The sequence below is a fragment of the Terrapene carolina genome, unplaced genomic scaffold, assembly GCF_002925995.2.
Source record: "Terrapene carolina triunguis isolate 2854851 unplaced genomic scaffold, T_m_triunguis-2.0 Scaffold42, whole genome shotgun sequence".
In the NCBI taxonomy this organism is placed as follows: Eukaryota; Metazoa; Chordata; order Testudines; family Emydidae; genus Terrapene; species Terrapene triunguis.
In genome coordinates, this window is record NW_020664393.1 from 41,833,268 (window position 1) to 41,846,761 (window position 13,494).

Sequence of the window (13,494 nt, forward strand, 5' to 3'; positions counted from 1 at the left end):
TTTCAAGATATGCTATTGGGTCAGTATATACGACCCTTGACTTGGGAATGGCGGAGGATAAGTGAGTTATAAAGGGAAGGGATCTCAATTTAAACCAGAAATGACTAAAATACATCTTTGACTGGATCTATGAATAAATCTATGACTGGGTTTGGACAGTACTTGCTTTTTAGGCAAAACAATGAACGATGCAATCTGAAGCTGGTATTGCGTCATACATGATATGAATTGCATCATGTTATTCCTAGAAGTCATGGATGATGCAATCATAACGAAGCTTACATCACTCTGCTGAACAAATTGCCCTATATCAGCTCTAGAAATCATACAGTGTCGTGCTCTCTTATTTGTCAGTGTTTGATTTTGCAAAGGGACACATTTCTGTTTAGCCAAAGTGAGCAGAGATGCCTCGTACTTGTGTGAACAGTGCAGATAACTTCTGCTATGTTTGTGGTGAAGTGACTTTTGCAACACAAAAGCGCAATATAACCACTATGGTTAAGAAAGCCTATCACCTTTCTTTTGCCTGCAAAATTGGAGATCAGGACAAGAGGTGGGCCCCACACATATGCTGCAACACTTGTGCAACAAATCTTCGCCAGTGGTTGATCAGGAAAAGGAAATCTATGCCTTTTGCAGTGCCAATGATTTGGAGAGAGCCAACAGATCATCCCAGCAATTGTTTCTTCTGCATGGTACCTCCAGTTGGGAAAGGTGTGTCAAAGAAGAAAAAGTGGACTGTGCATTATCCAAACATTCCATCAGCTATACGCCCAGTACCCCACGGAGAAGGACTGCCGGTTCCTGATGCACCAGAATCATTCTCACTTGAGTCAGACGAGGAAGAGGATGAAACTTCTGGTCCTGAACCATCAATGTCACAGGACCCACATTTTCTCCCATCCTCCTCCTCTGAACCACACCTCATAACGCAAAGTGAACTGAATGACCTTGTCAGGGATTTGGAACTACCCAAGAGTAAGGCAGAGCTGTTGGGCTCCAGACTACAGCAGTGGAATCTCCTGGCAGGTGATGTTAGGGTTTCCATGTTCCGTGACCATCAAAAGGATCTTGTCCCATTCTTCTTCATGGAAGGTGATCTTGTAGCCTGCAACAACATCGATGGTGTGATGGCAGCCCTCAACATCGTTCACGATCCAGATGAGTGGAGACTGTTCATTGATTCATCCAAGACGAGTCTTAAAGCTGTTTTACTGCATAATGGCAATGTTTTGCCATCAATTCCAGTTGGTCATGCAGTCCATATGAAGGAAACCTATGACAACATGAAACAACTTTTCAGGTGCATAAACTATGACCAACATCAGTGGCAGCTTTGTGGCGATTTGAAGGTTGTTGCTCTCTTGCTTGGTCTGCAGACTGGATACACAAAGTACTGCTGTTTTCTCTGCGAATGGGATAGTCGTGCAAGAGATTCCCACTACATCAAGAAAGATTGGCCACTCCGACAGTCATTGGAGCCTTGGAGGAAAAGTGTTCAGCATCCACCACTTGTTGAATCAAGGAAGATTTTGTTACCACCCTTACACATCAAGCTGGGTCTGATGAAGAACTTTGTCAAGGCCATTGACAAAACACAAGCAGCTTTCAAGTACCTCCGTGGAAAATTTCCAAGGTTAAGTGAAGCTAAGATAAAGGAAGGTGTCTTTGTTGGTCCGCAGATTCGTGAACTTCTTCGAGATGATGCATTTGACCATGCACTGCGTGGCAAGGAAAAGATGGCATGGAAAGCCTTCCAGTTAGTGGCAATAAATTTTCTTGGAAACAACAAGGCAGACAACTACAGGTTGTTGGTGGAAAACCTCCTCAAGGCATACAAAAGCCTTGGTTGCAACATGTCACTAAAGATACATTTTTTGCACTCTCATCTAGATTTTTTTCCACCGAACTGCGGAGCAGTGAGCGACGAGCACGGCGAGCGATTTCACCAGGACATTGCAACAATGGAGAAACGCTATCAGGGCAAATGGAGCCCATCAATGCTTGCAGACTATTGCTGGACAGTGACAAGAGATGCTCCATTTAATGAATACAAGAGACAAGCCAAGAAGCGCCGAGTAGACACTGAATAGGACTAAACTATGTACAGAATAGTTTTTTGCCTTTTGTTTCATAATAAATTTTATTTATATAACCCTTTTGCTGATTTTTAAAGTGTTACATAAACAGGACAGGTGAAATATTATCATGTAAAGCAACCATAAGCACATGAAAAGACCTAGGTTTACAATTTATGATTAAAACTCTACTATCTACACAATATACATAGACATAAAATGTAAAAACTTAAATATCTTAGAAACAGTAGCCAATCAGTTGTTTTGATTGTCATATTTGAATTCAGCACATCAAAATCCATAATAAATAGCACATTTTATCTCTAAAGAAGACGACTTCTCAACAATTGTAGACCAGTGTTATTTTGGCTGAAACTTTAAAAAAAAAAATAAAAAAAAACCAGCCTGAGGCAGACAATCAGCATGCAACATTTTAGTCCAAACACTTAAAGTCTGGCAAAGTTATAAGCAACTGAAAACTGGATCTTATAATAGAAAGTCTTCGTTATCCTTAGAGTTGACGTGACCAGCTATGTTTATAATAAATCCAATACTTCAGTGCTTGTTATCAGACAACAAGCATGTCAGTTTCTGAGCTGTACCACGATAAAGCACAATAAAAAATTCAGTTTGGACAAATGCTTCTGGTGGAAATTCATTCTGATCCAGACAAACCCTGCTTGAGACTGATGAACAAACACAGGGTCATCAGATTTAGTTGGGTGACATTGTGTTACAGTGTGATGATGTTTGCAAAGCTGGATTAAGGCAATCTGAGACCCTGGTTACACCAAGCCATGGGGACCCTCGTTGGCTCCATGCCCATCATGCCACTCCTAATTTTGATCTGCTCCCCACTTGGATTGATGGTACGGGGGCCCCCAGAGAGACAAGAGTGGCAGCAGGGTATGTACCTCAGCAGTCAGTGCTATCCTTTCTAATCCAGAGAGAATAAAGAAGGTTACCACAGATGTGGATAGGGTGACCAGACAGCAAATGTTAAAAATTGGGAAGGGGGTGGGGGGGGTAATAGGACCCTATATAAGAATAAGACCCAAAAATCGGGACTGTCCCTATCAAATCGGGACATCTGGTCACCCTAGATGTGGAGAAGGGAAAAACTGAGTTTGACAAAAACAAAAATAAAAATAAAAATGTCTTCATTTCTGTCCATCTCTGTCCTATCTTTCTGAATCAGTTTCAATCCATTTCTAGAGAGGAAGTTTGGGAGCACTGCTGTCTAAAAATTACCTTGGGACAATCATCAAGAGACAGGCGGTGAAATGTGAAAAATAGCTATACAGCTCTGTAAAGTTTCTAAAGTAGTTTAGAACCTTTAAAACTAGTCTTTAAAACCTTTAAAACTAACTTTATCCTAAATACCATTCTATTTAAAACCTCTCCCAATGGGGATAATATTGGCAAAATGACTCGACATATTTAGGTATTTGACAATTGCTGCAAAGAGAATATGGAAAATATTTTTACTACATGTACTGTATGTAATAAATGTTATGGTGAAAGCACAGCACTCTGACAGTCACCATTGCATCTTCCCTTCTCATTAATCATCTCCCTTCTCTTCTCTCATTTACTGTCATAAGGGCTATTTCCAAAAGTTCATTTCAGCAACATGTATCACTGACAGACTTGCAGCAACTGCTGCTGTAACGCTAAGTGCTTTTAAAATCAGTTTATGCCGGAGCTATAATGAGGGGTTGTCTTTATGACAGGTGCAGTTTTATTATCTATGGCTAAAGAGGGCTTGGGAACAGAAGAAGGTAATTAACCATTGGAACAACTTACTAAGCGTCATGGTGGATACTTCAACACTGGCCATTTTAAAAATCAAGATTGGATGTTTTTCTAAAAGATATGCTGGGGAATTATTTTGGGGAAGTTCTAAGGCCTGTACTATATAGAAGGTCAGGCTAGATGGTCACAGCGGTCTCTTCCAGCCTTGGAATCTATGAATCTACGAAAACTACCATTTAAAAAAAATGCAATTGTTTGTTGGACAACCCTCAAAAAGGCAGCACTGCATACAGAAAACATCACCCTATCTCCAATTTCACATAACTAGGGGAAATCTTTTGGAAACACATGACAGTTGCCAACATTCTGCATGCTTCACAATCAGGCTTCAGACAAGCACATAGCCTAGGCTATGTTTCAGTGCTAATGATACTCAAGGTCTCTGCAGCCTTCACTACAGTGGCTCACAAGGTGTCCCTGATCCACTTGCATGACTTTGCTACAGTAGATGGTGCAGGATTACAAAGGTTCCAGTCATCCCTCACCAAGAAGATCCAGAGAGTAAATATACAAATATACAACTGCAGATCATCCCTGAAACGCCTCAGCTGCAGGGTCCTTAGGATATGGCCCTTTCCCCCTCCTCTTCAACATCTCCATGAGACCACTTGGTGACAATTCAAGGAACCTGCTGCCAAGACTGTGCTGATGATACCATCCGTAGCTCTCCTTTCCCACCGATGCAACCACAAGGATTTCACAATGCCTGCAGGTGACTAGCATCTGGATGAAGAGCAGCTGGCTTTAACCCAACTCAGGCAAGAGTAAAGTAATGCTGATTAGAAAGAGGAAACACTTCAAGGACTTGCCAGGACTCTCTCTCTTCCCCCTTTCATCAAAAGAATCTCCCCCTCATTTGTCAAAATGGTGCACAGCTCTGGTCCTGTTTGATTCATCACTGATCCTAGGCAACCAGTATCAGTGATGACAAGCATTCTGGCACCTGCAGCTTGCTGAGAGTGAACTTTCCCTGATGACCCACATATTCAGCACCTTCAGGCAGGATTATTGTATCTCACTATGTCTGGGGCTCTACGGGGCAGCAATGCAGAAGCTCCGGTTTGTGCAGTGCAGCAGCCCACCCCGCTGGCCAGGCAGGACATTTAAAGCATGCCACCTGGGTGGCTCAGCTCCCTCCTGGACTCTCCGTCCACTCCCATTGCCAGGTCAAGCCTTTGGTCCTGATCTTCAAAGCCATTCAGAGGTATGGACCAGGTACTGCAGTGACCCTGTCTCCCTTTATGATCCACCAGGACAATTGCACTTCTTTGGGACAAGGCATCTCAGAACCCCCCAAAGTACATAGGAACTGCAGATAACACATCCCCGAATGAGGGGCACTCAGCTATGACAAGCTCCCAGATAAAGTCAGACTGATGTGGAGTCTGACCAGGGTTAGAGCAGGCTGTAACTCATTCCCCTCTGATAAACTGGGATGATCTATTCACACACACAAAGCTGCACTAACTGCATATGGGATGTACTGTGTTTGATATACACTGCTGAGAATAACTCCATTGTTAACCCACTAGACAATGAAAGTCCTTGGAACAAAGAGACTTGAACTATAATAGAAATAAAATCTTTAATTCAATCTCCTTTAAATGTAATGTTCTACTTAATTGACACCAGTATTTTCTCCAGTTTTCCAGAGCATATTTGCTTACTGGTACTGTCAACTTTTGTTATATATTGTATCTGTCAAATTGACGATAAAATTGATTGTGCATTTTATACTGTGCTCAGGCTTCTTTTCTCTTTGCAGTTTTGTATCTGACCATGGATTAGCTTGAAACTGTTACCAAAAAAATCCAAAATGATTTTAGGTTAATTCTTCTGCATCATAATTCCCTTTATGAGCTCATGCTTTGTTATGCAACAGTAACTTAGTGTCACACTTTGACCCTGGAGAGTTGATATATAGGAAGTTTAACCTAATTTTCTAAGGGTCAAACACTGCTCACTTTAGTCCTCAGAGCAGCTCCATGGACTTTAATGGGACTCCTTTCAAGGCATGTGGGACATGCCTGTGTTAACATAAATAATATTGCAATAGTTGTGGAAACATGATCCTCAACAAAAGTCTCTAGTTCAAAATCCAAGTGCATTTTTGTTGGATAAAAACTCTCGGAGTGTTTGGAGAACTGAACTGATTCAATACTGACTTGGCAGCCCCCTAAAAGAAGGGTGAAAAATTTAGCAATGCCCTGGAACTGAATGGGAAATACATTATATGCATTCTGCGTTTTGACAGTACAGCACTGCAGTTCTCACTGTGGAAGGGGGTTCACTAACAGCTCTGAAAACAATGTATCCTTCTCAGTAGGGAATCTAGTAAAGAAAAGCTGAGACTGGAAAGTGTGGGGGACACACAACATATTTCTACAAGCTCCCGCTTAGGTCTCACCCAACTAGAACAGAGTGAGAGAAAAGTCAAAGGAGAGACCTGCTCAGAAAACAGAACAAATAAGAGTTTTTGGCAGAGCTGTCAGTTCACCACCAGCACCACTCCTGAACCAAAGTGATCTCCCTCTGCAGGCAGGAGAGAGAAGAACAAATGCAGAGGACAAGGATTCCACAGCAGGATTCCCTCCACCCAAGCTGCCTGCTGTACCAGCTCACTGATGCAGTAGCATTCTAGTAGATGGAAACCGTGTCCGATCTGCCAAAAGACGAGAGGATATCCCATTGGGGTGAGGGCTGCCCTGCTGCATGACCTCAATCTCCCTCTTGGTGGGTTAGCATAAACAAGCAGTCCCCAGAATGACGACACAGACACGAGCTCAGTAAGAACAGAATCTATTTAATCCTGGAAGAGGGGACAGAGGCAGCTCCCCTCCTGTTCCTGACTCCAAAACACTTCTTTCCCGGGGCAGAAACCATGCCCCACCCTGAACTTCTTCCCAGGGTTATTCTCTGAGTAAGGGGTCCTTCCCGTCTGGGAGGACACCACGTCTTTTAGGGGCTGCCTGTGGATGTGGCACACACACAGCCCCAGCCAGCACAGCAACTCTGTTACACTATTTACATTTAGATACGTTGGAAGAGAAGTTCAGGTGATGGGACTTACACTGATGGAGTACACAGCCTAAGGCCTGTAGCATAGTTTAGGATTATTTATCATTTACTGGTTATGTGATGGTAGCCGCAAAAGAAAGACCCATCAGGATCAGGGCCTCATGTGCTAAGCACTGTACAAATACATAGGAAGAGACAGACCACAGCCTGAAGCTTTTGAAGTCTCAAGGATCCAGTACCAGATGAGGAGTGGAGGATGGAGGGGATAGAATATATAGATGATCACTGGTACAAGTTTCAACTTACTTTGCTGTTTGTTTTGACTGGGGATAGAGGAAGGTTAAAAGGAATGGCAGCAGTGGGAGTGTGAATGTGTAAGGGAATAGGGAGGGTAAGAGGGATTTTGAAGGGAAGAAGAAGGGACCGGTGGGGAGTGCAGGAAGAGTGTGTCTGGTATTGAGAGGAAAAAAGGATGGGGCAAAGAATGGACAAATGCTACAGAATTGTAACCACTATTCCAGTAGGTGTGGCACTTGCTTTTATGTATGAGGACCCCTGGCTCTTCTTTGGTCCACTCCATAGGGAGATTGTCCTCTGTTCACTGGCAACAGGATCGGGGTCATTCACAAATGGTGGCTTTTTATTTTATTTTTTTATTTTATTTTTTTGCATTTTGCCTCAAGTTTCCATGAGGATTTATGCACTAGGTACTCACCTGTCAATTTACAATTACAATTTACAGAATAGATAGCTCAGTGCTCTGAGGAGTCAGTGAAGCAATCTGAAGAGTAGGAGTGGGTGAAATTTGTTTGGAGGGAAGAAGTAAAAAGGTTCATCAGTAAGGCCACAGCACATTAGATTATCAAGAAAATATCCCCGTTTTCTCACTCCCGCACACTTAGCCAGACCTTCCTGATCCCCACTGTCCCTGAGACATCCAAGTGGGAGCAATCATTTTGCTAATAGGGGGGTGCATAGACAGCTATCAGTTCAGGGACCTCCATTGTTTTTCAGGCAGATGCACAGGCAATGTAAGTGTCTTTTAGACAATTGTAGAAATCTGTACAAGAGAGTTGTGACAAGCTCCACTTCACACCAGCACAGAACAACAACTTTTGACTTTGGGGGATTTGATATAAGTCATTTGGTTCAGGACTAGCTGGATCCAGATATGACTTGTGAAAAGCAAATAATGATTCTCTAGTCTAAATCCTTCAGTCCTTTCTTATATAGAGCACACATATTCATTCAAAGCATAATCCTAATGCCTCTTCGAGCAACACATGCTATTTTTTTCCACTCTACAGATTGGTTTGGCTTAATTTGTTGTCCCTCTGTGGCTTTTCCTTCTTTACCATTATTTAATTTACCCTGAAAGTCAATTGTGTTTTATAAACCTGAAAAATGGTAGTGCAAAGATTGAATGTTCTCTGTTAAGGATGCCAGTGTCAATTTGCTACAATTGTTCAAATAGGAAACAGATAAAATGTGAAATATAATAAAAGCCTTACAAGTGGCTGGGAGGAGAATTCTTCCTCTATCAGTGGGTGAGAAATCAGGAATAGAATCAGGAAGATTATTTTGAACTCAGCATCTACCTTCATATCAATAGGGCTGTTCCAGAAATGCCTCTGCCTTGTGTGTGTATAACAAAGTCACAAGTGCAAAAGGATAGCTCCATGAGTCAGGTTAGGCTGATCTATTGAAGATTAACAGAGATAGAGGAGTTTTTAGAATATCTGTATCCATCTCATTTGACTTTACTGTTCACAAAATAGATCCAGTATAACCTTCCATTTCCACAGTCACTTTTAAAAAATTCTCCCAGAGACCCTGACAACAGAAATACTTGCTCCCACGAGCGAAGATAAGGGGAGCTCTTTAAAGTCAAGTCTGGACATTATTAAGTGAGATGGTAGAGAGTGCCATATATTTATGAGATGTGTACAAAGAGAACTTTTCAGGGTGTGTGGGGATATGTAGGACCAGATCCTCACTGGTCAGAGTAAATCATCCACACTTTCAATAAAAACTGATTTACACTAGCTGAGGATCTGGTCCACAGTATGGTTTGAATGAGCTACAGAGCCAGATTGCAGAAATTTAGGAGGACAATAATTTCTGTTTATCAAAGAGTCAGAAGGCAATGACTCCTTTATGTACAGTGAGGCTGTCCCACTTTGGAGACATACAGTATCTTGAGTATGAACTGGTCTCTGGGTAGTCGCTGAACATTTCTAAGAACTGTAGAAACCTGTGATCAGATCTTTGTTCTAGTGAACAAAAGGGTGGAAATATTTGGAACAATCAGCAAAGTATAAACCAGAATTTAAAATATTGCAGTGTAATCTAATTCATAGGGTTTAAAATACAGAATTGTTATCTCATACAGCATTTATCTTAGTTCACACATTCACTACACACTGAATACAAATACGTGGAAACACCAACAGTAATGTTTATACAGGATATCTGGATTAAAAACTGACAGATTCTTAAATTATGGTTGAACATTAGGCTGATCTGCTTGTTTCAAAGAGGAGAGACTCAGATCAGATGAGAAGCCCAGGGTGGATTCAAGAAGTGGAGATTTGGACTGGGAACCATTGTGTGGGGAAGAATGGGACTCAGGTGGGGGTGTCCTGTCTGGGAGATGGGAACTGGGTGGGCAAGGAGATTGGGACTGGAATGAAAACATAGGCGCCAACTTCCCCTCTGCCCCGTGGGTGCTCGACCCCACCCCCACCCCTGGCCCCGTCCCTGCCCCACCCTCGCCCCACCCCCTTCTGCCAAGGCCCCGCCCTGACTCACCACTTTACTGCCTCCTCCCCGGAGCACACCGCATCCCCACTCCTCCCCCTCCATCCCAGAAAGTCCCAAACGCCGCCAAACAGCTGTTAGGCAGTGGGTGGGAAGCACTGGGAGAGAGAAGAGTGGGGACGCGGCATGCTCGGGGGAGGAGGAGGTGAGGAGGGGGTGCGGGTGGGGGGAGCTTGGCTGCCGGTGGGTGCAGAGCACCCACTAATTTTTCTCCGTGGGTGCTCCAGCCCCACAGCACCCACGGAGTCGGCACCTATGAATGAAGAGGTGGAGGATGAGAGAGAAGAGACAGGCCTGGGATAGGCTTGAGAAGACAGGAGCAGAAAGGGTCAGTTTTAGAGGGAACAGGCAGAAGGGTCTGTGACAACTTCAGCACAATTCCCTCCAGAACTCAAATAGAGTCCAAGATTCCTGAGTCTCACCATTCTTCTGCTGTCACCAAATACTTATGAAACACACTGGGAAAATCTCTCACACTCACATCCTTCTCTAGTGTCTGGTCCACACAGAAATAGTAGGTTGTTGTCCTCTATCAGTTACTTTGTTAGCTCAAGTGGCAGAGGTCTGTATTGTGGATCCAACCCTGTGGCTGACCCATGTGGATGTCAACATGATTCCACATAAGGGAATTTGTTTTTCTCAGTAAGATTTTTTAAAAACTACATTAGAAGAACATTAAGGTTGCAAAATCAAGTCTTAAAAGTGAGGAAATGCCAGAATTAAAGTTGCCTGGGCAAACTTAATTGGGCCCCCTTGTGTGTATGCATTATGATACAATCTTTAATTACATGTTTATATTATTTTTTCCCACAGGATCTATACAAAACAAGAACTTCAAGGCATATTTTTTCCTGCAGCTTGTATGAATTATCTAAGTGATTTAACCTTTGATATTTTTTCTTTACATTTTATGGATCTTGCCATAAAGATAAGAAAGATGCAGTATTTCTTGCATAGTCTGAAGTGTTAATAATGATTGACTAGCTTTCTTACAAAATACTAACACTAATATCTGAAAACTCCTTCAGATAATACTGTTTAAAGAAACAATTTTCTACCTGAAAAATTCATAGTAGTTGAGACAGAGAAATTAGTTAACATTTTGTTTCAAGATCTCCTAGACTCACTAGCCAACCTACCCTCTGTCTCAATCAGGCTCTATGTGTAATTACCAGTTTAGGGTCAGATTCTGGATACCCATATTCTCACTGAGTAACACATCACCCCACATATAGTCTCATTTAAATGGGGTTACTTGAGGAATAAGTTACTGCCAAACATGAGTAAACTCTTGCCCACTGTGAAGTGAAATAATAGACCATAATGCAATAATAGCATTACCTTGCTCTCAGGATCAGAGTACATTGTCATCTTTCTTTAAGAAACAAATCAGCAATCACTTGCACTAAGTACAGCTTATCAGTTAATAAAGTCAAGAATAACATGACACTTTGGTGATGTCTGGGAAATGACCTTTAGTATTAACAAGTTCTATTTTGCAATGTAGAGCTGTATTTAAATACTATGTTACTCAAATATAAAATTGCATTTTTGACCATTCTTTTTTCTTGTGGTCACCTATTTTGGTTTAAATTCATTTTCAAGTTTCCAGTGAAGGAGCTGACAAGATTTTCTAATCAACCTGCCCTTTATTGATGTAAAATAAACTGCAAGAGCATGAAAACACTCTGATACAGAAATCCTGGAAGAAAACTGAGTAATCGGCCTGGGTTTGGATTATATAATTGTACTGAATTAGTTTTTCACTCTGCAACTACGCAAATGTCACTAATGAAATTCCATCATTTCCACTGAAAGATATCATTCATAATTCATTTCAACATGCACCACTAAGCCTGCTAATCTTCAAGGTCACTGGCTAGAGGAAGCATAGAAATATTACTGGAATCTTTCTAAGGTTCAACAGTTGCTTTGCCTTTCCTCCTCACCATTAAGTTTAAAATGTTTGTAGAGTAAACCTCAACATGTCTTACCGTCAGCTTCTCCTTTAAGGTGTGTTTTGCTGAGATTTCTTTTTCGTGCTTTTCTAACTCCATGTCCCAGAAAAAGAGGCTCAGATCCTGGGTAGAAGTGATTTAATCTGACTACATATTAGATATCACTGTACTTTTCAAGTTGTGAGACAGAACTCTATCAGGCAGTGCTGGTGATAATTTCTGGTTAGCTAGTGTTTCCATTTATAGACGTAGAAACTTCACAAATAGAATCCTAGAGAGAAGGCAGGCAGCTGGCCTCAGATAACAATAAATATTATTTTGGCATCAAAGCAAACTGTTTAATGTGAGTACTGTTGTAGCAGGTTTTTTGTTACCTGGACCCCCACACACAAAATAAGCTTGTGTTTAAAGACTCCCTGAAAAGGAACTGGAAAGTAATAGCTAGATCGCAGTAGAACTTTATTCTTGAATGCACAGTTTATTAGCCAACTAAAATGACAAATATGATTAGCTTGTATGATATGATGTTACATAGACAGAGAGTAACCAGAGCAACATTTGAAAAAGGATACATACGTTTGTCTATTGATCTTTCTCAGTTACCAGAGTGTGCTGTTGAGCGGTCCCACTAGAATTTAATGTAAAGATGTATTCTCCTCGTGTCCTTCTAATAATAGGACATGCTATATTAAATGTCTTCTTGACCTTCTGAAATGCAAAAACAAAATCAGAACATTGTATCTGTGCTACAAGTGTTAATACACTCAAGAACTGGTCAGTGTAGATATAAAATATCACTGTATTTAAAGCCCCTTACATATCAAGGGAGATGGGCTTTTAAAGTGAGTTAACTATAGATGAATAACCTGGCTTGGGTTCATGATGATAAAGTTAGGAGTCCAATATTAGAAACTGTGGTGGGAGGAGGTTCTCTCCTTGGCTGTGCTGTAGATTCCAAGGTTTACAACACAACCGCTGGTTGCTACATCAACTAGGTCAATGCTGATATCTTCTGAGTGATTCACATGCACAGTTTGTTCTGCAATTCCTAGTAACTAATAGGGAAAAGTCCAATTGCAAACACAGTTGTGTAAAAAAAAAAAATACTTTGCTACTGAATCAGAATAGATTCTTTGATGGTTCTGAGACATATCAGAAAAATTAAACTTTCCTTCATGAAATTGGCAATGTAGATGTCACATGCTCAGATTATATTAAGAGAATTTCAATTACTACTAGAGGACCATCCTCTTTTGCCTGAAGCACTCTGAAACCTGCTTCTGGTTCTTATCTAGTAAAAACCTAGTTTTGGCTTCATGGAATTGTTAACTTGCGTGCCACTGTAGATGTGACAGTCAAAGCTAAACACATATTTCTTCCTGCATTGCTTACTTTTTGTTGTGAACTGTACCCACATGATCTTCAGAGCTTCAGATGGGAAGGAAAGAGTGGAGAAAAATCATGAGAGGATATTAAATAAAACTGGCAAAGAAAAAGTTGCCAAAGCTCACATTTTTCCTTCTTTGTTCATAACAAAGAAAAAGTTCTTTCTATAGTTATCTTTTAGTCTCTCTTTTATATTTGCTTTATAGAAGTACAAGACCATGGCTGGAAGAGTGAAGGAAGGGAAATTAAAGAACCACACACATTTACAAGATGGGACTAGTAGAAAAATATATATATATAAATTTACTTAAAATTGGGAGGCTAAAAAAAAAATACCCTCATTGATTCTTCTGAAAAAGCTGGGGCAGAAAAAACACAAATAAGTGGCATAAACACAGGGAAAAAATAGCATCGCCTCT

At 41.2% G+C, this 13,494-nt stretch overlaps 1 protein-coding gene across 1 annotated transcript in view; it reads right to left on the bottom strand.

Annotated features, from left to right (window-relative positions):
* MLIP (muscular LMNA interacting protein) overlaps positions 1 to 11,867 on the bottom strand; it is a 174,968-nt gene extending 163,101 nt beyond the window's left edge. Inside the window, exon 1 of the mRNA XM_024220440.1 lies at positions 11,726 to 11,867. Coding sequence (XP_024076208.1) covers positions 11,726 to 11,788 — 63 coding nt within the window. The 5' untranslated portion in view covers positions 11,789 to 11,867. The remainder of the gene's footprint in view (positions 1 to 11,725) is intronic.
* Positions 11,868 to 13,494: the final 1,627 nt, after the last annotated feature.